General features: G+C 49.6%; 1 protein-coding gene across 2 annotated transcripts in view; it reads right to left on the reverse strand.

Moving 5' to 3' along the window:
• Positions 1–848: 848 nt before the first annotated feature.
• Positions 849–23,980, reverse strand: part of SIK2 (salt inducible kinase 2) — a 51,881-nt gene continuing 28,749 nt past the window's right edge. The window contains exons 4-15 of one of the 2 annotated variants that reach the window (XM_039350583.1): positions 21,454–21,615; positions 14,291–14,415; positions 12,790–12,913; positions 11,654–11,874; positions 8,665–8,817; positions 7,495–7,647; positions 5,999–6,227; positions 3,617–3,901; positions 3,207–3,370; positions 2,529–2,642; positions 2,038–2,126; positions 849–1,813 (exon numbers count right to left, since the gene is read on the reverse strand). In XM_039350583.1, the coding sequence (XP_039206517.1) occupies positions 1,249–1,813; positions 2,038–2,126; positions 2,529–2,642; positions 3,207–3,370; positions 3,617–3,901; positions 5,999–6,227; positions 7,495–7,647; positions 8,665–8,817; positions 11,654–11,874; positions 12,790–12,913; positions 14,291–14,415; positions 21,454–21,615 (2,384 nt within the window). In that variant the 3' untranslated portion in view covers positions 849–1,248. Of the gene's footprint in view, positions 1,814–2,037; positions 2,130–2,528; positions 2,643–3,206; positions 3,371–3,616; positions 3,902–5,998; positions 6,228–7,494; positions 7,648–8,664; positions 8,818–11,653; positions 11,875–12,789; positions 12,914–14,290; positions 14,416–21,453; positions 21,616–23,980 lie in introns of both variants that reach the window. The other variant, XM_039350582.1, reaches the window with a different exon arrangement.

The raw sequence follows: 23,980 nt of genomic DNA on the forward strand, positions 1-23,980 counted from the left end.
TCTCTAGATGAGTGAGTCAGAAAGAGTTATGGGGGGGGGGGAGAGAATCACGAAACCCGCATTCCACACGGTGGAACCCGGTCTCTGAAGGGACTTTGGTGTCAGCCTGGACAAGAGATGGGGTGGTTTCTTTTAAAACTTCAGAAATTTTAAAAAAGAGAGAGAAAGAAAGGGTGTTAGAAAGAACCGAAAAAAAGGCACGGCACTATCACTTCACATGGGTTTTCTGATAAGCTTATTCTGCTTTGTCCTTAACACTACACCCCTAAATAGTTGCCCAAATATGCAAAGCCTAAGAACAACCACCGACGCACTCTTGAAGTCCAAGTAGTTTTGCTTCCTCTAAAAAAGAAAAAAAAAATAGCTACAAAGGGCAGCCTAGAACAATTTGTCCAGTGACAAAGTTCTCCTCAAGTTTGCTGATGCTGCTTAGCTTCAGACTCCTGGACCGCTTTCCCTGCTGATCCCTGGAGGACCTCGACAACCCTAGACGTTAACTCCAAGACGGATTTCCATTTCGTCGACAACCCAGGGAGTCTGTGAGAGGTGCAAAGATTCGGAGTTCCCTGCAAGTCATCCGGCCAACGAAGTCCAAAGAGTTCTTGCAAGTCCTCTGAAGAACATCTCCACAGGGGTAAGGAACTCTGGCCCTCTTGTGACTTGTGGGGACTTCAGCTCCTAGAATGGCTGGCTCAGAAATTCTGGGAGTGGAAGTCCACAAGTCGTCAAGGGGGCCAGAGTTCCCCACCTCTGACCTACAGCCCAGCCTAGCTTAGCGGACCAATTCTCAATGCCCTGGGCATCCTACATTCCTGACTGGCTTCCGTGTCGAAGACATCTCGGCCAAATTCCAATGAAAAAAAAATGTATTGCTTTTATTGCCAAGTATGGTGTAGAGCAAATTCACTGCTCTTCCTGAATTCTCCCAGGTTTCCTCTGACAGAGGCGAGTAGAATACGAAAGATTTCTTCCTTCTCCCAAGCGGGTGGGTCTCCTTCCCTTCAAAGCAGTTCTTTGTTCTGGGGAAGGTGCAGGGTCTGCCTCCAGCCCCTCCGGCTCTCCCGGGAAGGGAGACGTGGCCCTTCTCCGCTAGTATCAGTTCAGAGAGTTTAGATCGTCATCCGTGACGCTCAAGGATCGGGAGAAACCGCCGGGGAGGCGGGAGACAGAGCACAGATGGCAATCCACAGCCGTGGTGTGACTCGACTTCGACCCGCCGTCCTCTTCTCCAGAAGGCTTCCCAAGCTGCTAGTTCACCAAGACATAGCCTCCGTGTTGGGGATCCACCGTCTCCATCATTTCGCAATCCAAGAGCCCCGGCAGCTGGGCAAGGTTTAAGGTGTCGTAGCTGGACTGAGAGCCAGGAGGACCTGAGGCCCTCTGGACACTGCCCACGGCTACACCACTCTGCTGGCCGGGGTCCAGGGGATACTGAGGCTGGCCGGCATAGTTCAGGTCAGGGGAGAGGCCAAGTAGCTCTTCGCAAGTCTGGTAGGAATACTGCGGCTGGGAGGGTGCTGGCAGGGGAACCTGGGAGGAGCCGTGGAGGGCGGGAGGAGGTTGGTGGTCAAGATGGAGCTTCTGATACTGGCTGAGGAAAGGGTCATATTGCATGTCTTCGGCAGACGGAGGCTCCATGACGGGGCTCAAGGCCTGCACCAGGCTGAACTGGGGAGGAGGAGGAGGGGGATCCTCATGGCAAGGGAGGGGCAGCTGGCCGGATCTGGAGTAGGTGCTCTCAGCGATCTGCATCTGGTTGAAGTAAGTCTGCAGCTGGGATTGCTTCTGGAGAAAGAGGTGCTTCTGATACAGCCTAAATTAAGAGAGGGAGAATTGTCAGTCTGCTTGCCCATAAGCCAGGGGTCTCCAACCTTGGCAACTTTTAAGACTTGTGGACTTCAACTCCCAGAATTCTGGGAATTGGAAGTCCACAAGTCTTCAGACCTTTGGACTTGGAGTCCCAGAATTCCCCGGTCAGCCATGCCTGCCGGGGAATTCTGGGAGTTGAAGTCCACCTCCCCCAAGCTTGCGGCTCACCTGTGCTCCTGCAGCTGCTGTTCCAGGCTCCGAGGTATCTCCTTGCAAAACACCTGGCACACGTGCTGGGCTTTTGAAAGCAGGCCGGGCTTCTGGGAGAAGGAGGAGGAGAAGGGGAAAGGGAAGGAGGCGAGACTGCCATGGAAGTCTTGAAAAGGCAGATGAATTTGTGGGTTGGATCTAAGACTCCCCTCCCCCCCTTCTGACCTGGGGAGGAGGCAACCCCTCCCCTCCTGCTCCCCGAGTGTGGCAGTGGGAGGAGAACCCCCCCCTGCCCTTTTCCATGAAGTGGATTTGAAAAAGGAAAGGCAGCCATCCCTTAAGGCAGTGTTTCCCAAACTTGACCATTTTAAGGCATGTGGACTTCAACTCCCAGAATTCCACAGCCAGCGTTGCTGGCTGTGGAATTCTGGGAGTTGAAGTCCTCATGCCTTAAAATGGTCAAGTTTGGGAAACACTGCCTTAAGGCTTTCCAGGAAGGCAACACATACCTGAAGCCGGTGCTGCAAATACTGCGTTTCTAAGCTCTGGCGCCTGGCGAGCAACGGGGGATGGAGGCTGCTGGGGAAGGTGGAAGCCGCCTCCTGTGGTGACGACGCCTCTTCCTGGAGGGAAAAAGAGGGGGCGGCAAACACCTTATTGGCCAAATGATCTCCCAGCTGCTTGGAGCCAAAGGCGGACTCAGAAACGTTCAGAAATGCAAGGTAACTAATCAGACTCTTTAGGAAGGGGGAAGAACATTGAATTCAAAATAACCCCATCCACCCATCCCACCATCAAACGTTCAGACTGCATTTCTGTGGCCTGGAGGAGGCAACCGCACAAGGTTTGAGCTGAGGTTCTGGCCATCAAGAGGACCTCCAGATCCTCAACCTCTAGACTGGCAGGAATGGCACCGGACGGTGCCACGTTTCAGGCCCAGGTGAATCAAAAGCTGGTGCTTGACGTGCTACAGCTTCCATCATCCCTTGGTATCTACATCTATCTAAACCACTTCTCCGATCCCCAATATTCAGAATTTGGGAAGCTGGGACCCTGCTGGTTGGGGGTGGGGGGGACTTAAGACATCTGCACACCTTTGAAGGTAGCTTCAGAAAGAAGTTGGATTATGTATAGTGTAGGAGCTCAGTGGCTCCAGAGAGCCCCAACCCAGGTGATGAAGGACGTACCTGCTGGGAGCCACCCTCAAGGTCTGGCAAGTGAGGAGAAGCTGATTCCAGAGAAGGTTCATCTTCTGACCTCATCTGGTCATACAACATCTGGACTTTGTTCAGCTCCAGGATTCCTTTGGTTCTGGCCAAGTTCTGAAGGTGTTGTCTGAACGCTACGATTCCTGTTGGGAGGGTAAAGAGCCGAGTGATTCCAAAGTGATTTAAGGACCTTTAAGGACCTTTTCACAAGCATGGTGACCAATTTCTGCATTCTTTTGGTTTCTGCTGCAAGTTTGCAAGAGACCACCCCAAAGCCCCTTTGGCCAAGTCAAGGCATCACGGCCCCAACTCCTGCAGCCAATGGCAACCAGGCTTTGGCCATCAAAGACTGTCGGTCCCTCTGATGCCACTCAACCCACAGCAGTTACCTTGCGTCAGGGATGTGTCCGAGGCTCTGCGCCCCTCCCGAAAGCTGACCGGGGAACGATTGTGGATCTCCCGTTTATGGGCAGCCAATGCCTGCATAGCTGGATTAGGCGGTCTCAGGCCAATGAAAGGAGGGGTCATCCTCGGAGCTGGTGGGTTGGCCAGAACCATTTCCTTCAAGGAGGAGGTGTCTTCCAGGAAGTTTAAATCCCTCTGGATAGATCCCATGTCATATTCCGAGTCAACACTGCTCAAGGATTGGTTCTCATCCATGGAGAAGACTTTTCCTTCAGCACCCAAGAAGAAGCACAAGAAACAGAATTAACCATGATCCACCAGGGCCGTTATGTCTAGAAAGGCAAGCGGATCACTTTGTGAGGCCTACAAGGAGAGTCTTCCCAACTCTTGGCCCACATAAGCTACTCTTGACTTGAGTGGGCCAATGAGGATGAGGCCAATGTTTCTCCTCTAAAGCTTCTTCTAATGCAGGGGGCTCCAACCTTAGCAACTTGAAGACCTGTGGACTTCAACTCCCAGAATTCTCCAGCGAGCCTGGGGAATTCTGGGAGTTGAAGTCCACAAGTTGCCAAGGCTGGAACTCCTGCGCTAGAGAATAGTGGGGCTCATAGAGGCTTAGAAGACCTTGACTGAAAAAGGCTGCTCTAAGCATGGCTGGCTGGGGAATTCTGGGAGTGCACAAGTCTTCAAGTTGCCAAGGTTGGAGATTCCTGCTCTAATGGACCCCAGTTAGTTACTGACCTCTGAACACAAGGAGACCGAAGCAGGATGTCCAGAAGAATGAAATGAACGTAGGCCCCCAGCTGAGGCCTGAGTCCTGCTTCCAACTCAGCCAGAGCAGAGCCCACCACCCTACTCCCCCATTTAAGAGTCGCCTGCATCCTTTGGAGATCTCAACCGGGCCTTTGAAACCTTGTTTAAGCACTCTGTGACCTGGCCTCACGTTCAAGCCTGCTGTCTCTCTAGGACCTGGAAAGTCAATAGTCTACTGGAAACGCAACGACACACATGAATTGCTTTATGGGGATGACCCTCCTAAAAGGAGTCATTGGCTCAACAGCGATTTTGAGAGCGCTCTCCTACTGATTTCTCCGTTTTTTTTTTTCCCCAAAGCGTGGGCAGGCCTTCCCTCTTGCAGACACCTAACATATGCCACAAAAACGTGCAAGCGGAGACATGTGAACCGAGAGAAACTTGTTCTCTTTGAGGGCTTTTCTGTTTGCTACCAGCACCGTGAAGCCCTTGCCAGCTGGTGGCTTCTGAGCTGACACTGTCTGCTCTTCCCAATCTTTGCAGCCTGTCGTGAGATGGCTTGGCAAAGCAAGCAGCCGCCATCTGCACCGTTGCTCCTCGGATCTTCCCACAAAGCAAATTCATGGCTGGTTCCAAGGCAGGCAGAAGACTCACGGGTCCTCCGTTCTTGACAGTTAAATTCAAGTGGGACGTAAGACGGGTTAGGTTTAGGGTTTGCAAGAAGAGATTGGACAACCATTTGTCTGAAATGGTCTAGGGCAGAGGTCTCCAATCTTTTGGGCACCAGGGACCGGTTCCATGGAGAGAGGTTTTTCCATGGACCGGAGAGTGCGGGGTTTTGTGTGCTGCCTGCATCCCACGGATGGGGTTTTGCTTATTTGTGCGGACCAGTTGCTGGCATGCCGCAGCCCGGTGCCAGTCCACGGACCGGGGGTGTCCAACTGCTAGTCTGCAGGCCGTATGCGTCACGCAGAAGCTGTGCCCATCCCAGCTCCGGCAAGGGGAAAAAAGTCACGATACGTCGCTTGATGCGACGAGTTTGACCCCCCTGGTCTAGGGCAGTGATGGCAAACCTTTTAGAGACCAAGTGCCCAAACTGCAACCCAAAACCCACTTATGCATTGTCGGGTGCCAGGTGGGTGTGGCCCATTGGGTGGGCGTGGCTGCGGTGGTAACGGCAGACTGGTGGGACTAAAAAGTTCAATCAATCAATTCCAACTTTGAAATTGACTGATTGAACCTTTTTTTTTTTTGCACACGGCAGCGGAGGCCTAAAGCGAAAAGGTTTTATAAAACCCAGCTGAAGGCCTAGGACTGGGGCGACAGCACGCGTGCCCACAGAGAGGGCTCTGAGTGCCGCCTCTGGCACCCGTGCCATAGGTTTGCCACCACTGGTCTAGGGTCTCCTGCTTGAGCAGGGGGTTGGACTAGAGGACCCCCAAGGCTCCTTCCAACTCTTGATTCTGTTATCAACCTTCCTCAACCTGGCGTGGTGGGATTGTCTTTCCAGAACTTCCCGGAGAGCATAAGGTGGGGGGAAGGTTGGATCAGAAGTGACCCCTTTGTCTGAAGCTCTGATCTCTGGCCTGGACCCTCGGACCCTGTTTTTGTACCTGGGCCTGGCATGGCCAAGAGGGGGTTGGTCACTTCGGCCAGGGTATGTCGCCTCTTCCCACTGCGAGATCCTTGCAGCGCTGCGAAGGCCTGGGCGGGATCCGCTTCCGCTTCCCCTTCCGCTTCTATCCCTTCGTCGATGGAAGTTTCCATCATGCTGGTTGGAAGCGACTGGCACCCCTTCCGAACCATCACCGGGGGAATGGGATCCAACAGGCAGCCGTTCACCTAATCACAGGGGGGAGAGAAGAGGCAGCCGGGTTGAGGAGAGGAAGCGCCCCCAAGCTACTCCTTTAGCGATGGGATGATCGATCGTCCTCAACTTCCAAGCATTCATTTAGCAACCCATTCGGACTTCAAACGGCACTGGAAAAACAGTCCTCGCACTTATGACTACTGCAACGCGCTCTACATGGGGCTACCCTTGAAAAGTATTCGGAGACTACAGTTGGTCCAGAATGCAGCCGCGCGAGTGATAGTGGGTGTTCCTCGGTACACCCACGTTACACCTATCCTCCGCGAGCTGCACTGCTTGCCTATTGGTCTCCGGGTCCAATTCAAGGTGTTGGTCATTACCTTTAAAGCCCTATATGGCTCAGGGCCAGGCTATTTGCGAGACCGCCTACTACCTCATAGTTCCCTACGTCCAGTTAGATCCCACAGGCTGGGCCTCCTTCGGGCCCCGTCGGCCAAGCAGTGCCATTTGGCGGGGCCGCGGAGGAGGGCCTTCTCTGTGATGGCGCCCACGCTTTGGAATCAGCTCCCCCTGGAGATTAGGACCGCTCCCACCCTGTTGGTCTTCCGTAAGCTACTTAAGACCTGGCTTTTCCGGCAGGCCTGGGGTTTATAAAATCTGACCCCTGGATGATTGTTTTTGTATTGTTGTTTTGTTATGTTTTATGTGTTTTTTATTGTTAGCCGCCCAGAGTCCTTCGGGAGTGGGGCGGCTTATAAATTTTAAAAATAATAATAATAATAATAATAATGACAATCAAAGTACCTCCCATGATCATAGGACCAAAAATAGGGCTGATTTAAAAGAGCCCTGGTGGCGCAAAGCTTAGAATGCGGCATGGTAGGCTAATTCTGCCCACTGCCAGCAGTTCGATCCTCAATGGCTCCATCCTTTCATGGTCGGTAAAATGAGGACCCAGATTTTTGGAGACTTAGTAACACAAATTCTGGGCTCAATTGTTGTCATAAATCGAGGACTAAAAGTACCTCTAAGGCAGAGGTCCCCAACCTTTGGGGCCCCAGCGACTGGTTCCGTGGAGAGAGGTTTTCCACGGATCGAAGGGGACGTGGTTTTGTGTGCTACCTGCATCCTGAGGATGGGGCTTTGCTTGTTTGTGCGGACTGGTTGCTGGCATGCTGCAGCCCGGTACTGGTCCACGGCCCGGGGGTTGGGGACCCCTGCTCTAAGGGGCTGTAGCTTGGCAAATCCAAAATAAAACGGCACACAACACAATCCCCCTGCAGAGCGAGATGCCCTTACTTTGGGTGTGTCGACTCTCTCTTCTTCCATGAAAGTTGATTCCACCTGGCAGACGGATCTGGGGAAGGAGAACGCTTCTACTGTTGGCGGGAGGCCAGGAGACCTTCGTAGCCTCGCGTTTGGAGAGTGCAAGTTTACAGGAGCCACAGAAGCCTGTGACGGGCGAGAGAAAAAGGCTGTCAAAAGCAGAAGCCAAAGGAAACCAGGAAGTTCAAGGACGCTACGACAAACAAAAAGGAGAGAAAAAAAGAAATCTGACTTAAACTGAGAAGAAGGAAGACAGAAGAGGTTAAAGTGCCGCAAGCAGCTTCTCCCAAGATGGAGGCTCTCATTACAACTGAACTGAAAGATGGCAGTTTGGTCCATTGGTGCTGCTGCCCGGCCACTGACTGAAGTTTTATCCTGCCCAAATCTCACAAAAGCTCAGAACTTGAAGCGGTCCATGCAATTTCCATACTGACTCTACGCAGAAGGAACCAGGAAACCTTCTCCAAGGCCTAACCCTCCACATATAAGGCATTTGTCTCCTGGAGTGTGGAAGGGAGTTGGGACAAAAGGGGAAGAAGCAAGGAGATATCCATCAGCCAGCTGTCAAGAGAGTTCAGGGCAGATGTGGCAGACGTTTTCATGGGGGCTTCTGGGTGGTCTACATTTAGTAAACATTATTCAGATCTGGCGGTTTCTGCAGTCAAGGGGAAGAACCACTTGGGCCCGAGATCGGGGTTTCTCAAACACGGGAACTTTAAAGATGGGTGGTCTTCAAACTCCCAGAATTCCCCAGCCAGCCACGCTGACTGGGGAATTCTGGGGATTGAAGTCCACCCATCTTTAAAGTTGCTGAGAGGATGAGAAATACTTCCTGAGATAGCGCCCCTTTCTGAAACAATATGCTTGCTCAGCAATACAGGATTTCCTGTCCATTTCCAGAAGCACATAGTGGTGGATCACGTGGACTTTTGTGACAGGTTTATTTCAAATGGGACTAGCGGGAGCTCTGGAGAACCGCTGGTGGCACGAGGGTTAGGTACGGACTGGGTTCGTACTCTGTCTCACTCGGCGAGCCTTCCGGGCAGAAAACCCCTGGCTTTTGCAGAGAGGACGAGAGCCCTCCTGCTCTTCTGTGTTCTAGATTGTCCAACTGTAGCTCTAGAACATAGCGCGGGCAATTACCTTGGCAACTGTCTGCTCGGCGATGGTGCTGGGTCGCCGCTGGCGAGAGTCTAACCTCTGATCGACGGGGAAGCTACTGCGGTGGGACTTCAGCCTCTCTACCAGCAAGTAATAGATAGCAGCAAAGTGATTGTAGCTCTTATCCTGCAGGGACTGAGAGAAGAAGAAGACAAGCGCCCGGGAGTTGAGTCGGGGCATTGGTTCTTCCCCAGCGTCCTTCGGGGCATCACGATCAGGCCTCCCCGATAGTTTGCTCCCTGGATGGTGCAGAGTTCCTTGAGTTATAACCCTTCGTTTAGTCACCCTTCCAAGTTACACAGCACTGGGAAAAGTGACTGATGACCGTTTTTCAAACTTGCGAAGATTACAGCATCCCCGTGCTCACGGGATCAAAATTCGGAGGCTTGGAAGTGGCATGTTATCTATGATGGTTGCAGTGTCCCCGGGGTCATGTCAGCTAGCTTGTTTCCTGGCAGACGTTTCGCCATCCAAACTAGGTAACGTGACCAGCACAGTTGAGGTTCCCTAGTTGGGTCGCGAAACGTCTGCAGGAAAAGAAGCAAGCTCAGAGAGCACCAAGGAGTTTTCATTTCAGCCCTGAGCTACACATAATTCTCCTTGATTGGCCTTTTGGGATCTTCTGACCAGCAAAGTCAATGGAGAAGCCAGACTGATTTACTAACTTAAGAAGTGCAGTGATTCGTTTAACAACCACGGCCAGCAAGGTGGTAAAATGGGGCATTTAACGACTGTCTTGCTTAGCAACAGAAGACTTGGGGCTCAGTTGTGGTCCTAAGTCAAGGACAACCTGTATTTTTCTGCTCTGGTTCCAGCGGGGGGGGAGGGGGGAGAGGGGCCGCAGGGGGGATTTTCCCAGAGGCCGGAGAAGTGGCAGAGAAGTGGCCCTATGGAATCACAAGCCCATCTCTTCGGGGAACCCGCGCTGCAGCACTGTGTTCCTGCCCTAATCGGACACAGGCAGCCCTTGACCACAACGGAGCCCAAAATTCTGTTGCTAAGTGAGACATTTGTTAAGTGAGTTTTTCCCCCTTTTACGACTTCTCTTGCCACGGTGGCGAATTGCCGCAATTGTTTAAGTCAGTAACCCGGTTGTTAAGCAAAACTGGCCTCCCCATTGACTTTGCTTGTCAGATGGTTGCAAAAGGGGGAATTGCAGGACCCCCCGGGATACGGCGACCGTCGTAAACACGAACTGCTTGCCAATTTTGATCACGTGACCCTGGGGCTGCTGCAAGGGCCATAAGTGTGAAAAACACTTAAAAGTCATTTTTTTCCCCAGGGCTGTTGTGATTTCAGTCCTTAAATCAGCTGTTGTTGAGGACGGCATGTAGGGGTACCCAACCATTTCCGCGCAATGGGGGATAATGGGGGGCTCTACATCCTGTGGCGGCTGCAGCTTTTCCAAAAACCCCCTTTTGCAGAGGGGAGCTCAGCCCCCCAAACTCAGATCTTCTGATTCCGGCAAAAGCAAAACCCAACCCCGGCTGGGTCTCTCTAACTGAGGATCTCGGTTTCATTGACGTACATCCTCCCCCCACTCCTAACCTCCCCCCCCCCCCAAACCCCAGCCGGAGTTGCTGGCAGGAAGCATTAATATCGCAGGCTCCACATCGGCTAAAAATATCGAGCCTTCTCAGGAAGTGATCGCACGGAGTCCCCGCTGGGAGCAGTTGAGCATTTATTTCTGGAACGGCGCTTGGTTTGGAATCCTAAGCCGAGAGGCCGAAAATAAAAGGGGCAACTTGCGGGCTTTTTAAGCTCTCGCCCTCAGCTCTCGACCGGCAGAAGCTGAGGGCGAGAAAAAAAAAAAAAGAGGGTTTCACTTCCTGTTTTCGTCAACTCCTAATTCCCAGAACTTCCCCAAACTTCTTGGACAAACAATGCCCACTTGTACTTTTGATGCTAACTTCTGACGTGAAGGTGTAAGAACCGTTCCTGCATTGAAGCATGAGGGATAAAACGTTCCTGCCAACAATCAGAACTGGCCCTTTGAAGAAAATAGTGATGCGGTTGTCTGGAGCGAATTTCCAAAGGTTAGGGAAAAACCGACATGAAAGGAAAAGTACATGTTTTTTTTTTCCAATTCCTATATATATATTATTTCCCCAGAATTACACAATAAACCAGAGCAACAATGGAAATCCATGTTAACAAAGCATCCCCCTCCCCCGACATTTTGGAAGCCTAAGGGAGCTAATCCTCAACTTTCAATCACAATCGGGACCAGAATTTCCACTGCTCAAGCAAGGCAGTTGTTAAGGCACTAACATTTTTGCCACGTTTGTTACACGAATCACTGCAGTCGTTAAATGAATCGTGAGGTCATTAAGCAAATCCAGCTTGCCCCATTGACTCTGCTTGTGAGAAGGCTTTGCTCTTGCGACTTGGGGTGATCGCAGGATGTGGCATCCATTGTCATATCTGCCCGTTGTCCAAGCTCCCAAATTTTGATCGTGTGACTGTCGGTCATAAGTGCAAGGACTAGGTAAGTCACTTCTTTCAGTGTCACTGCAACTTCAAATGGTCGCTAAAAGAATGATTGCAAATTGAGGGCTACTTGTAAGTGGGATTATTTTTATTCTGCAATTATTTTACTAAAGCAATGAAAGCGTTTGGGCCCTCCGGCTGCAAATATCTCCCCCCAAAAGCCTGAGGGTGAAATAAAATCATGTTTTCGCTTGCAGAACAATAATCCAAGAGGTTAAATCAGGAGCCTCCAAACTTGGCAGCTTTAAGACTTGTGGACTTCAACTCCCAGAATTCCCTAGCCGGCCACGAAGTCCAGATATTTCAAAGCATGCTGGCTGAAGAATTCTGGGACGTGAAGTCCACCCATCTTCCAGTGGCTAAGATTGAGAAATAGGGGTCCGGCTGGGGAATTCTGGGAGTTGAAGTCCACCTGTCTTAAAGCTGCCAAGTTTGGAGGCCCCTGAGTTAAATCCTCGCTCTTTGCCGGAGACTCTTTTACCTCGATGGTCTTTTGCTGGTCAATCCCCAGGCTGTGCATCAACCGCAGGACCTGCTCGTTGTATTCTCCGATAGAAGGTCCGTTCTCTTGCCCCTGGGAATAGAGAGCGGGCCTTTGGACCGGAACCTCTATTAGCATCCACTTGTGATCCTTAATCTGGGCAATGCTGAGTCTCTTGGATGGATCCAGAACCAGCATCCTCCGGATGAGATGCTCGCACTCTGCACAGGCCCCCAAAACGAAAAAGAGAGTTGGATACAGGAAGGAAGGAAGAGCATCTGGGTCAGAGATGACCCCAACTCCAGGGCCATCGTTACATCGTCTATACATGAAAAGCCCTTAAAACAGGTGATCCTCCTTTAGCGGCCGCTACTGGGACCAGCAAGTCCATCGCTAAGTGACAGGGCCATTAAGTGAGACATCACAGGACCGGGAGTTTCAATTTCACTGCCCACCTCTCTGCCTGTCAGAAGCCAGATGTGAAGGACTAGGGCAGTGGTGGCGAACCTACGGCACGGGTGCCAGAGACGGCACTCAGAACCCTCTCTGTGGGCACACGCGCCGTCGCCCCAGTCCTAGGCCTTCAGCTGGGTTTTATAAAACCTTTTCGCTTTAGGCCTCTGCCGCCATGTACAAAAAAAAAAAAAAAGCTTCAATCAATCAGTCAATTTCAACTTCTCGCAGGGAAAAAAAAGATCTTGCAAAGTTGGAATTGATTGATTGAACTTTTTAGTCCCATCCAGTCTGCCATTACCACTGCAGCCACACCCACCCAATGGGGCACACCTACCCAATGGGCCACACCCACCCGGCACCCGACAATGCATAAGTGGGTTTTGGGTTGCAGTTTGGGCACTTGGTCTCTAAAAGGTTCGCCATCACTGGACTAGGGTGAGGGAAGCTCTGCTCTTTGTGAGGATGGACATCACTCTGTATCCCTGTGCAAATTCTCCCTGTTTTGGCCAAACAATTTCAGAGTATTATTATCAAAGATCAGTCAAGTTGCCCGAAGGCCCCCTCCCCCCCAATATGGATCTTTGGGACTTCTCGTCCCTTGCTACCTCCACCACCTGCAGCATATGAGAGTCTGCAGGGAATGAAGGCGGAAAGACCTGTAAAGGATCTGTGGCTGTTACCTTCAGACATAAAGTAGGGGATACGGAACCTTCCTTCCAAAACTCGCTGCCTCAAGATGGGGAGGGTCGGTCCATCGAAAGGCAAAGCTCCACAAACTAAGACGTAAAGGACTACACCCATGCTCTGCAAGAGAGAATCGGTTGATCTGAGATCAGGGAACAGAAGATGTCATCACCACAACTCTGCTCCAAACACAGTAGTCATCTCGTATCATATTTCCTTCCCTCCCTCTCCCTCCCTTTCCTTTCCTTCCCTCCCTTCTCTCCCCCTCCCTTTCCTCCCTTCCTTCCTTCCCATCTTTCATTTCCCCTTCCTTCCTTCCTTCCTTCCTTCCTTCCTTCCTTCCTTCCTTCCTTCCTTCCTTCCTTCCTTCCTTCCTTCCTTCTTTCCCTTCCCTTCCCTTCCCTTTCCAATTTTGCCACCTCTGGCAGAGCCTTACTCTGAACAGCTCTGGTTCACATCAAAGCCGCCTTTAGAGACCAACACTGGCCAGTTTTGTCTGTCCACCAATCCCCTGCTCCAATGCACATTCTTTCCTTCTGGGATCCAAAGGCAGGATGTTTTTGTTAGCAGCCTAGCCAAGACAACAGCTCCTGCCATTAATCCTGATTGTTTTGGCACTTTTGCAGAGAGCGTGAGGTGCAGTCACCCCCCCCCCGTTTGGGGTGTGCAGAGGGTTCACTTGGAAGTGAGGGGCAGGGAGCATGGGGGAGGGGGAGAGGACGGTCTCACGTTGGGACCCTGCCCTGCTTCTGAAGGAGCAACTTCTAAGGTGGCCTTTGGCCCTTGAGGGACCCTCCCTACATCCGCCCTCCAGGCCTGCAACGGACATCAGCAGAGGAGGCTCCAGACCGTTGTGTTCTTTTCCCCTCACCTTGCATGACTCAAAAGGCCAGGAGACTTTGCCTCCAAATCCTTAAGAGCCAGCGCAAGCTTCTGCAGAAGCCCTGCTAATCTCGGGAGATGCTCAGATCCAATTAGCAGGGAGGAAGACAGGGCAGCAACCCTGACCATGCATTAAAAAAAGGAAGGCCCTGGGCTCTGCTAGGTGTCCTCTTGGGTGTCTTTTTCCCTCAAGAGCTGCAAGAAGGAAGAAGGCACAGGGCGTAGTCTGACCCCAGCAACCAGACGGCCAAAGGCCAGACTTCCTTCTCCTCAGAAAGTTAGCAGCCAGATCCCTCCAGCCTTTGAGAATCTGGTTGGAAACCCCAAGGGGGAAGAACTAATCTGGACCAAGCTGTGTTGAAACACCAACACAGCTTGGTCCAGATGCTGGATGGAGAGAGGGCAAAGAAGGCGAATCAGAGTCAACTTTCTGCATTAGCTGAGCTGTTTCCTATCTTACAGGTTTCAACGGGAAACACTTTTGGACTCAACGCTCTCTCATGACAAGAAGGAGGTATTTTTAGCAAGTCAGAAAAACAAAAACCTACTGAGAAAAGGATCAGGATTTTTTTTTTTTAAAAAAAGAAAGCGCTTTGTTTAACATTATGCCAATACCCAAATGTCCAGCTGTGGCCCCTCGTACTGCTGGCCTTCAAAGACCTCGGGAGCTGCGTAAGGTGGACTTCCACACCACGTGGTCAGAGGCTCACCACTTTTGTAGAAGTTTCCAAACCCAAAATCTGCAGAGGAAGAAAACAAAAAACAAAAAACAGCAATAGATACTGTTCTACCTGGAAGATGTCAAGAAACACAAGCAGAAGATGACACTGGATTGATGTCCTACTGAGGGATTTCTCATGGGCCCTGACTTAACTGCTTGAAGAAACACAAAGCTGGTTCAGAAGAACCTTTTGTGGATCCAGCCCAACTCCTAGGCTCCAGATAATTTTGTGAAGAGTCTTTTCTTTCTAAGCTTTGGCATGTCCCGGGTTTCTTGAAGCCTAACCATCTACAATAGTGTTTCCCAACTCTAGCCATTTTAAGATGGATGGACTTCAACTCTCAGGATAACCCAGCCAGCATTAACCTACGGGAAAGTTACCTCTTTATCTGCCATGTTTCCTTCAGAAAAAACCTGGAAATCCCACAATTAGGTTCTAAGATCAGAGTAACAAGGACCCCGGAGCCTGTAACCAGCTGCCAGAAACCTCGTCTTTCCCTGCACACAGTACCTTCCCAGATGCTAAACTAAAGGAAAAATTACATCAATCTCCTCCCTCCTGGCTGTCAAATGTTAAGCCTCAACAGATCAGCAGGAGACGTCTCTCTTCCTGTTGCAAATCCAAATTCTAAGATATATTCGGCAACGGTGGAAGACCGCCAGTATCTGCTTGCTGGAATGCGCTTTGGGTCTCTTATTATTTTTTAAGAGAGAAGGTTCCATTTCATAACCCGCTCTCCTAAAAACCGATTCAAGTGCAATTGTTGGCTCTTGGGTACAAGAACGAATACTATGTGTGAACTGAATTGTATGAATAATGACCTGGAGGGGGTTAATGGACTAAGAATAAGACCCCGCCTGGGTGCATCTTGCTCTGTTCTTTCATCTTTTTTACCGCTAATATTTATTGTTCTAATGTTTTATTTTGCTGTTTTTATTGATCTCAAGCCACCTAAAGCAGTGGTTCTCAACCTTTTTAATGCCGTGATCCCCAACCGGTCGTAAGTCGAGGACTACTCAACTGGTCGTAAGTCGAGGACTACTCAACTGGTGCAGCACCGTTTGCAGAATGGGACGTTTGGCGGGCTCAGCAGGGCAGAGAGACAGCCTGGACAATTCCTATTGGCTTTTGAAAGCCAATAGAATTAGACTCTATTCAAGAGAGTCTATTTTATTGGCTTTCAAAAGCCAATAGAATAAAAGGGAGTAGCACAGCTAAGGAAAAGGGGAAAAAAATGGCGGACTGCGTTGTTTGGCGACCCCCGTGAAATGGTCGTTCGACCCCAAATGGGGTCCCGACCCACAAGTTGAGAACCACTGACCTAAAGTCACCTCTAGGCAAGATGGGTGGCATCTAATTTTAATAAATAAAATAATAAAAATTCTCCGGAGAATCCGCGCATGCGTAGATGCTCATGGATATATCAATGGTAGATAACTAGATGACCTCCTGAAGAACTGAAGTAATCTGCCCAGGTTCTTGACCCTTGGCCAGGATGGCTGAAGCTATAGGAAACAGGGTCTAACACATGTAGAAGACACCAGACTAACCCCAAGAGCCAAATTCAACATGCCTTAAAATCTGCCATGTCACTTAAGCATTTTTGTTTAAGCCCTATGGAAATCCCTCTCAACCTGAATGACCATTGGAGACCCAAGTCATTGTTTTTTTCCCCAAAAGGCAACTGGACTTTCTTGGTCTTATCTTTGAAAACGTTTTGCTTCTCATCCAAGAAGCTTCTTCAGTTCTTCTTGGATGAGAAGTGAAATGATTCCAAAACAAAAAACACCAAAAAATTTCCAGTTGCCTTTTTGGGAAAAACACATCTTTGGGACAAGCATGACTTGGAGGATTGAGAATCTCCATCTAACCACTGGAGACTTTGCTGATGCCTGCTGAGGATCCAAAACGAGGTTTTAGCAGACCTGATCCGATTCCCCATTCACTGCGTTTTCCCACCTTGCGATGCGATTCAAAAAGCTAAGCAGAGGACAGGCTGGCATTTCGAAAAGAGGCTACCCGTGGTGGCCTAGATCGGGAAGTTGAAACAAACATCTGGGAAGGGAAAGCCACTTTCCCACTGTTGCTAAGAAACTGCGTGGGACATCTGAGGAAGTCACCCGGCATCAGGCTTCTCCCTCTGTTTCATAGTGTTCCCTGCCTGGTTCAACCCCTCTGCATTTGCAAGTGCCAACATGGAAGCTGTAACCAGCTGGCTGAATGGACCATTTCTGGCCCCAAAATATATGTTGTTGCCGATCCAGCCCCAAGAAAACGGTCTACGTCTCCACCTTCTGAAGCGCCCGAGCAGTAGCAGAAAGAGCCGAGGTGGCGCAGCAGTTAGAGTGCAGTACTGCAGGCCACTTTAGCTGACTGTGTTCAGCAGGTCAGCGGTTCAAATCTCACCGGCTCAAGGTTGACTCATCAGCCTTCCATCCTTCCGGGGTAGGTAAAATGAGGACCCCAGATTGTTGGGGGCAATGTAAAATACACACACACACACACACACACACACACACACACACATTGCTTACTGGTGTACACCGCTTAGAGAGTGCTTGCACTTAAAGCGGTATATAAGTCTCATAAATAAATAAATAAATAAATAAATATAACTGGTGGCTCAAAAGGACAGAACTTCTAAGCCAGGGGTTCTCAACCTTGGCAACTTTAAGACTTGTGGACTTCAATTCCCAGAATTCCTCAGCCAGCAAAGCTGGCTGAGTTATTCTGGGAGTTGAAGTCCACAAGTCTTAAAGTTGCCAAGGTTGAGAACCCCTGTTCTAAGCGGAGAAGAAGCCAACTTTGAAAGGAAGGAACCAGAAGGGCTCGTTTGTCTCCTTTCACAGGTTAACGTCACCTGCCCAGCCAGCCTCCGGGGAAACAAGGGAGCCTGGGGCAGGGCGGTGTCAATTTGAACTAGCACAGCAGAGTGCTTGGTTGAAAAGCCTCCAGGAGACAAGGGAGCGTGCGTTTCATTTGTCTCAGCAGTTTGTTCTTTCGCACACTGCTGTCAAAAAGAGTCACAGGCCGTTGTTTGCAATGCCAGAACCTGGGTAGCTTTGCACAGTGCCCAGCTTGTAAATTCTGAGACTCTTTCGAAAGAGGTTGTCCTGATTTCCGTTGCACAAAGCACAGAGAGGCACAAATAAATTCTCTAATGGTGCTTTTGGCAGCCAATCGCCTCTCTCGCCACGTGTCTTTACCGTGTGGGAGTGTGTGTGCGTGCGTGTGTGTGTGAACATGCCTCTGCTCCCTGGTGCATTAGGAGAACCTGATGGGTAAATTTCACAGAGCTGTGGGGGTCCTTGGTGCCCTCTCAGATGTTTCGTTACCTGTCATGGTGACAGTATCAGCACTAAAAGGCCTTTGTATATACATCTCCCTCCCTTCTAGCTCTGAAGGTGTTCCCTAGTTGGGTCATAAAACGTCTGCAAAAAAACAAACAAAAACAAAAAACAAGTAAGCTCGGAGAGCCCCAAGGACTCCACAGTTCGACCCTGAGCCACACTTTTTCTGTGGGTTTTCACAGAGCTGCTTGCTTGGGCTTAGCCCAACAGTGCCATGCCATGTGACATTTATCATCAGATGCCAGGACGATAATTATACAGCCCTTACAAGACATCTTGCAGGCATCATCAAGACTTCACTTTGCATTAACGCTGGGTGGAAAAAGCAAGGAAGAATTTGTCTTATTAGGCAGCCAAAATGCCCAGTGGATTTTGCTGTTCTTGATACAAGGAAGTAGATTTTCCCTCCCTTTGTTCGTATCTAAGACTAAACCGTGTTTTAAGGTTACAAGGAACAGCTGCAGGGTGCCTTGATTTTAATCTCCACCTAGAGCATACACTTCACCTATATTGTCGTCCTAAATTATCTTCAATATCTGCTAGGATCAGCAAAAAGAAATCAGCTTCAGAAATGATAGCCTGAAGTCCTGATCAGGAAGTTAAAACAAGCTGTGATAAATCCAAAAACAGAAGTACAATTTGCAGTCCTTCTCTTCTTCTTCTTCAATTTATGCCAAACAAGATGTCACTAAAATCCAAGTCTCAGCTGTATCTTGTCTGGAGCCATGAGCATGGTTTCCCTGGCTAGCTTAAAAAAAAAAAAAACTGTCAAGGATGTAGCTGCCATTCCTTATTTTATTTCAGATTGTATTTTGGAGCTGAATTAAGTACTTGCCAAGAGTTGCAAAAATATCGATCCTTTTAACAGTATAAGATGGTCCTTTGCGAGCCTAGAGGTGACAATATTTTATCCAAACCCAACTGGGAACCAAGATTGTTTTCCATATCATGGTTGACTCTCCATTCAACCTACCCCAGATGCAAAATTAAATTACAATAATATATGTCCTCTGTTACGAAAGCCAGCTGCTTTTAAGTCATTTTAGCAAACCTTAACCATGGGTCCCCTCCCCCCACCCCCTACCCCAATTCTGAGCAAACGCTAAGATTCTTTCCTGGCTGTTATCTCATGTCTCCCCACCAAATCACCTCCCTCTAATCTTTTGGCATGAATCGAGGTCTTCTTCAAGAGCCATTGCTTGGAAATTTCCCCAACCAGATTATGCTCATTTCTGTTAAGATAAAATCACTGGCCTGTAGAACAGGGAATGCGTATTAGGGACCCAGTATCTCAAGTTCATGGGAAGACACAATCTTCAGCAATCAGCTTCTCCAGGTCAATATCTTAGGCACAGAAGCCCTTCTTCAAGCTACCTATTCCTAAAAGTGGTTCTGCTCTCTAAGCTCGCTGTGCTGGACAGTTGGAATTTTCTCCTGCAGGGGGAGAGAAAGGGGCACTGCCCTCCCCAAAGAGGTTGGTCTTGAAAGCTGCAATTATTTATTTATTTATGAGACTTATATACCGCTTTAAGTGCAAGCACTCTCTAAGCGGTGTACACCAGTAAGCAATGTATATATATATTTACATTGCCCCCAACAATCTGGGTCCTCATTTGACCTACCCCGGAAGGATGGAAGGCTGAGTCAACCTTGAGCCGGTGAGATTTGAACCGCTGACCTGCTGAACACAGTCAGCTAAAGTGGCCTGCAGTACTGCACTCTAACTGCTGCGCCACCTCAGCTCTTTAAAAAAACGAGTCCTGCATTTGGCAAGGCTGAAGGTGAGGGTTAGGGCTGCCTGGAGCAATGACCAGCCTTTGACCATCCAGTTTCCCATCGCAACGTTCATACCCTTCTCCTTTCCCACTCCAGCCTTCAGAGTTAACTGCTTTTAATTTTTGAGACCCAATATGAAAGGTTGGCATTTCTGTTTAGGTCGCAACTGGGCTGCTTGGAAAGGAAAAATGCAGCCGTTGGAATCCTGCGTGGTCCAAAGGAGAGTCACTTGAGAACATGGATCTGTTGGGGAGCAAGCGCCCACTTGTTCAGCTTCAGCAAGAGAGGAAACGTGGATCTTTTGTAAGCTGGGAGCGTGAATCAGGGGCAGCTTACGAAGAGAGGTGCTGATTGAGTGAAAAGCACTGGAGAGGAATAAAGGTGACCCAGGGCAGGATCGGATTTCTAATCCGTGGGCTGCTGGGTGCTCTCTGAGCTTGGCTGCTTTCTTGCAGACGTTTCGTTAGCCAACTAGGTGAGCACTGCTAGCACTGATGATGTTACGTAGCTGGGTAATGAAATGTCTGCAAGACACCAGCCAAGCTCGGAGAGCCCCAAGGACCCCACAGTCCTCCTCCTTCATTCTGGAAATCCTGCTCCCTTCTAGCATGGATAATGGTACCTAGTTAACAGAATGACAGAGTTGAAAGGGACCTTGGAGGTCTGTTACTTCAACCTCCTGCTCAAGCAGGAGACCCTAGACCAGGAGTAGGGAGCCTTGGCTCTTTTATGACTTGCGGACTTCAATACCCATAATTCCTGAAGCAGCCATGCTGACTCAGGAATTCTGGGCATTGAAGTCCACAAGTCATAAAAGAGCCAAGGCTCCCTACCCCTGCCCTAGAACCATTTCAGACAAGTGGCTGTCCGATCTCTTCTCGAAAACCTCCCGGGATGGAGCACCCACAACTTCTGGAGGTTTCTGGCAATGAAACATCTACAAGAAAACAATCAAGCTCAGAGAGTGCCAAGCAACCCACAGTTCAACTGAGCCACAAATATTCTCCTCTAATCACTGATCACCCTGCTCTGACATCAAGGCGACATCTCGAGATCACTGCTCATGGTGGACCTTTCAAATGAGGCCCGTCTCACTCCTCCAGTCCTTGAAATGGCCCAACCGCCCTCTGGCTAACACTGATTTTCACAAAGTCCAGCAGTCTTAAGAGTTCCTTGCAGCACAAAAGTGGGTAGGTTGTAGAGTAATACTCTTCCCCTTTGCCACCTGTATTTCATGGGATTTCATGATCACCATTTCTCTCTCTCTGATGCATCCGTTCCTGCTTCTCTATTGCTGTCAATCTCTACGGAACTCAGTGCCAGCCGTTCGGAGTTCCTCCTTCTTGCAACCAAACGTTCTCTGCAGAAGTTGCCAGAAATCTTTTCTTCCAAGAACTTGACAGCTTTGCAGAATTCTCAGAAGCTCAAACATCTCCCACTTTGAATTCCTCTCATTTTTTTTTTTTTAAAAATCCTAATCAGGCAATCCGAGACTCCTTTGCATTATACAGAGGTAAAGGAAAATTATCCCACTGCAACAAACATCTGCTGTATTTAAATTTGTAATTAAAATGGAATCAAGCGTGCTAAAATAACCAGAGAGTTTCCATTTTGAGTTGCTGCTTCTTCTAACCCCAAAATTAATTAATTTGATTGTAACCTGCACATCTGGCAGGGATAGTGGGTTGCCATGGTGCTGCAAACAGGAGTTAACTTGACAACATTTGAAATGACTCTAATTTTGCCAAGAAGAGAAGAAAAGGTCAAGCAGGAGCCATTTTTAGCACGACCTTAGGGCCAATTTTATCTAACCCTCATGAGTGCAAGTGGGACCTTCAGCCGAGTTCTTCTATCGTTCATTTTGCTTTAGGATCATCCAGGAAATTGCCCCCCCCCCGCCCCATGAAGAAGCTATTAACATGTGGAATACCTGCTATCTTAATATTCATGTTGTTATCAAGCAGGAGGTTCTCCGCTTTGAGGTCCCGGTGCACGATCTTCCGGCTGTGACAGTATTCCACAGCCGAGAGGATCTGCCAGAATTTGCGCCTGGCATCCGTCTCGCTCAAACGTCCACGATTGGCCAGGTAATCTGTGGAAAGATGAAATGCGAAAGGTGAAATTGCAGAGAAGGGGAGCTCAGGAGGTGCTTCTCCCTGGTCCCCAGTGGGTCTCTCCTCCCTCCCAAATTTGGAAGTCGGGGACAGCAGGAGAGGATGCTGTTGCTGTGAGACTCCACAGCTAGGTGAACAAGGGCCTGCATTTGTATGCGCAACTGCCTGCTGGGCCTGATGAAAACAAGACAAAGAGAGCGGGCAGTTCTTCCCTGGAAGAGGGAACCTCTCAGCCTTTCCTCCCAGGACGTTCTGTCCCAGCTCCAAGGACTCTAAAAGGATTGCTTGGAGGCCACCTGGAACTTCCTATGTGTGCATGGGAACATGTAAGGTGGGGTGGCAGAGAGAGAAAGGGAGAGGGAGGGAGGGCAGGAGGGAGGGAGAGAGAGGGAGGAGAAGAGGGAGAAACAGAGAGGAGGGGGGGAGAGAGAGGAAGGGAGAGAGGGAGGGAAGGAGAGAGGGAGGGAGGGGGAGAGGGAGAAGGGGGAGGGACAGAGAGAGGAGGGAGGGGGAGAGAGGAAAGGAGAGAGAGGAAAGGAGAGAGAGGAAAGGAGAGAGAGAAAGGGAGAGCAGGAGGGAGAGAGAGGGAGGGGAAGAGGGAGAAACAGAGAGGAGGGGGGGAGAGAGGAAGGGAGAGGGAGGGAGGGAAGGAGAGAGGGAGGGGGAGAGGGAGAAGAGGGAGGGACAGAGAAAGGAGAGAGAGGGGGAGAGAGAGAAAGGGAGAGGGAGGGAGGGAGGGGGAGAGGGAGAAGGGGAGGGACAGAGAGAGGAGGGAGGGGGAGAGAGGAAAGGAGAGAGAGGGGGGAGAGAGAGAAAGGGAGAGGGAGGGAGGGAGGGAGGGGAAGAGGGAGAAGGGGAGGGACAGAGAGAGGAGGGAGGGGGAGAGAGGAAAGGAGAGAGAGGAAGGGAGGGAGGGGGGGGAAGAGGGAGACAGAGAGGAGGGAGAGGGGGGGAGGGAGGGGGAGAAAGAGACCTCAATGCTTTCAGCCCTCCTTAATGCTGTAGGGGTTTTTCCAGGAAGCAGTCAATCCAGGCTCAACCCAGCCATTAGCCTCTCTACCGAACCAAGAGGGCTTCTGCTGCAAGTGAAGCCAGGCCTTTTCTTTTGACTTTTTTCTTTTTTTGTTTGTTTTGCAACCTTGGCACAGCAGCTGACTAAGGACCCAGCCGGGTGTCCTGGCCTTACCCTGCTGTACCTTCCTCCGGGTCTGTTCCATATTCTAACAGGGCAACTGGGTGCTTGGTGAAACCACAAACAGGAAGACGCTAGAGCGGAAGTCTTAAGGAAGAGCTTTGGTGTCTCTTTTCACATTTGGTTACAAGATTATTTTTCTAAACTGCGCTCCCCCCCCCCAAAAGCCAAGTTTTAAGGTCTTTCTGGAACCCCAGGAGACCAGGAGAGACGCCAGACAAGGTCTGTTTTCTAGATCCCATTAAGATGCCCAGATGCTCAGCGACCAAACGGCCTTTATTAGAAAGGTCAATCTTTCATTTCAGAAAGCTATCCTTTAGATTTATTTATTTTTCAAAAACTCACTTTTGCCCTTTATTTTGGGCCATTTGCAAATGGTACCACTTAATGCCTGCTCTTTCACATTCTTGCAAAACATGTGAAAATGGAGTTGCCCTTTAAAAAATAAATTTGCATCATATGCCGTTTGATTTTTCAATGCCTTTTTATTAGAATAGGGCCTTTTGTAAATTTTTTTCCTGGGATTTGCCCTTGAATTTTTTTCCTTGCAAAGTTCTAAATGTAAACAACTTAAAAAAAATTATCCTCTTTCAGATTTGCCCTTTATTTTTCCCAACAAAATAAGGTCATCTACTTAGGAGAGAATTGGAACACAAGACCCCAGCCCAAATGGGCCAGAAACAATAGGAAAACAGTATCTTTCAGGTGACTCTGTTGTAAAACCATGAGCACAATCACACTGCACCTCTGTTCATCACACAGTTTCAGCAATACAGCTAGTCCTCAATTTACAACAGTTCATTTAGTGACCATTCAATGTTACAACGGCACTGAAAAAGGTGACTTACGACCGTTTTTCACACTTATGACCATCCCCACGGTCACGTGATCAAAATTTAGATGCTTGGCAAGTGAGTCATATTTATGACGGTCGCGGCGTCCCAGAGGGTCACAGGATCCTCTTTTTGTGACCTTCTGACAAGCAAACTCAATGAGGGAAGCCAGCTTCACTTGCCAGGAGTGCCCAAGTGGTTTCACTAAAACCCATGGGGGGGGGCTGCTGCCTCTTTAACAGGGGTCTTCAAACTTGGCCCTTTTATGACTTACGGACTTCAACTCCTATAACTGGCTGAGGAATTCTGGGAGTTGAA

The sequence above is a fragment of the Crotalus tigris genome, unplaced genomic scaffold (assembly GCF_016545835.1).
Source record: "Crotalus tigris isolate CLP2741 ecotype Arizona unplaced genomic scaffold, ASM1654583v1 scf7180000018340.3345759, whole genome shotgun sequence".
Lineage (NCBI taxonomy): Eukaryota > Metazoa > Chordata > Lepidosauria > Squamata > Viperidae > Crotalus > Crotalus tigris.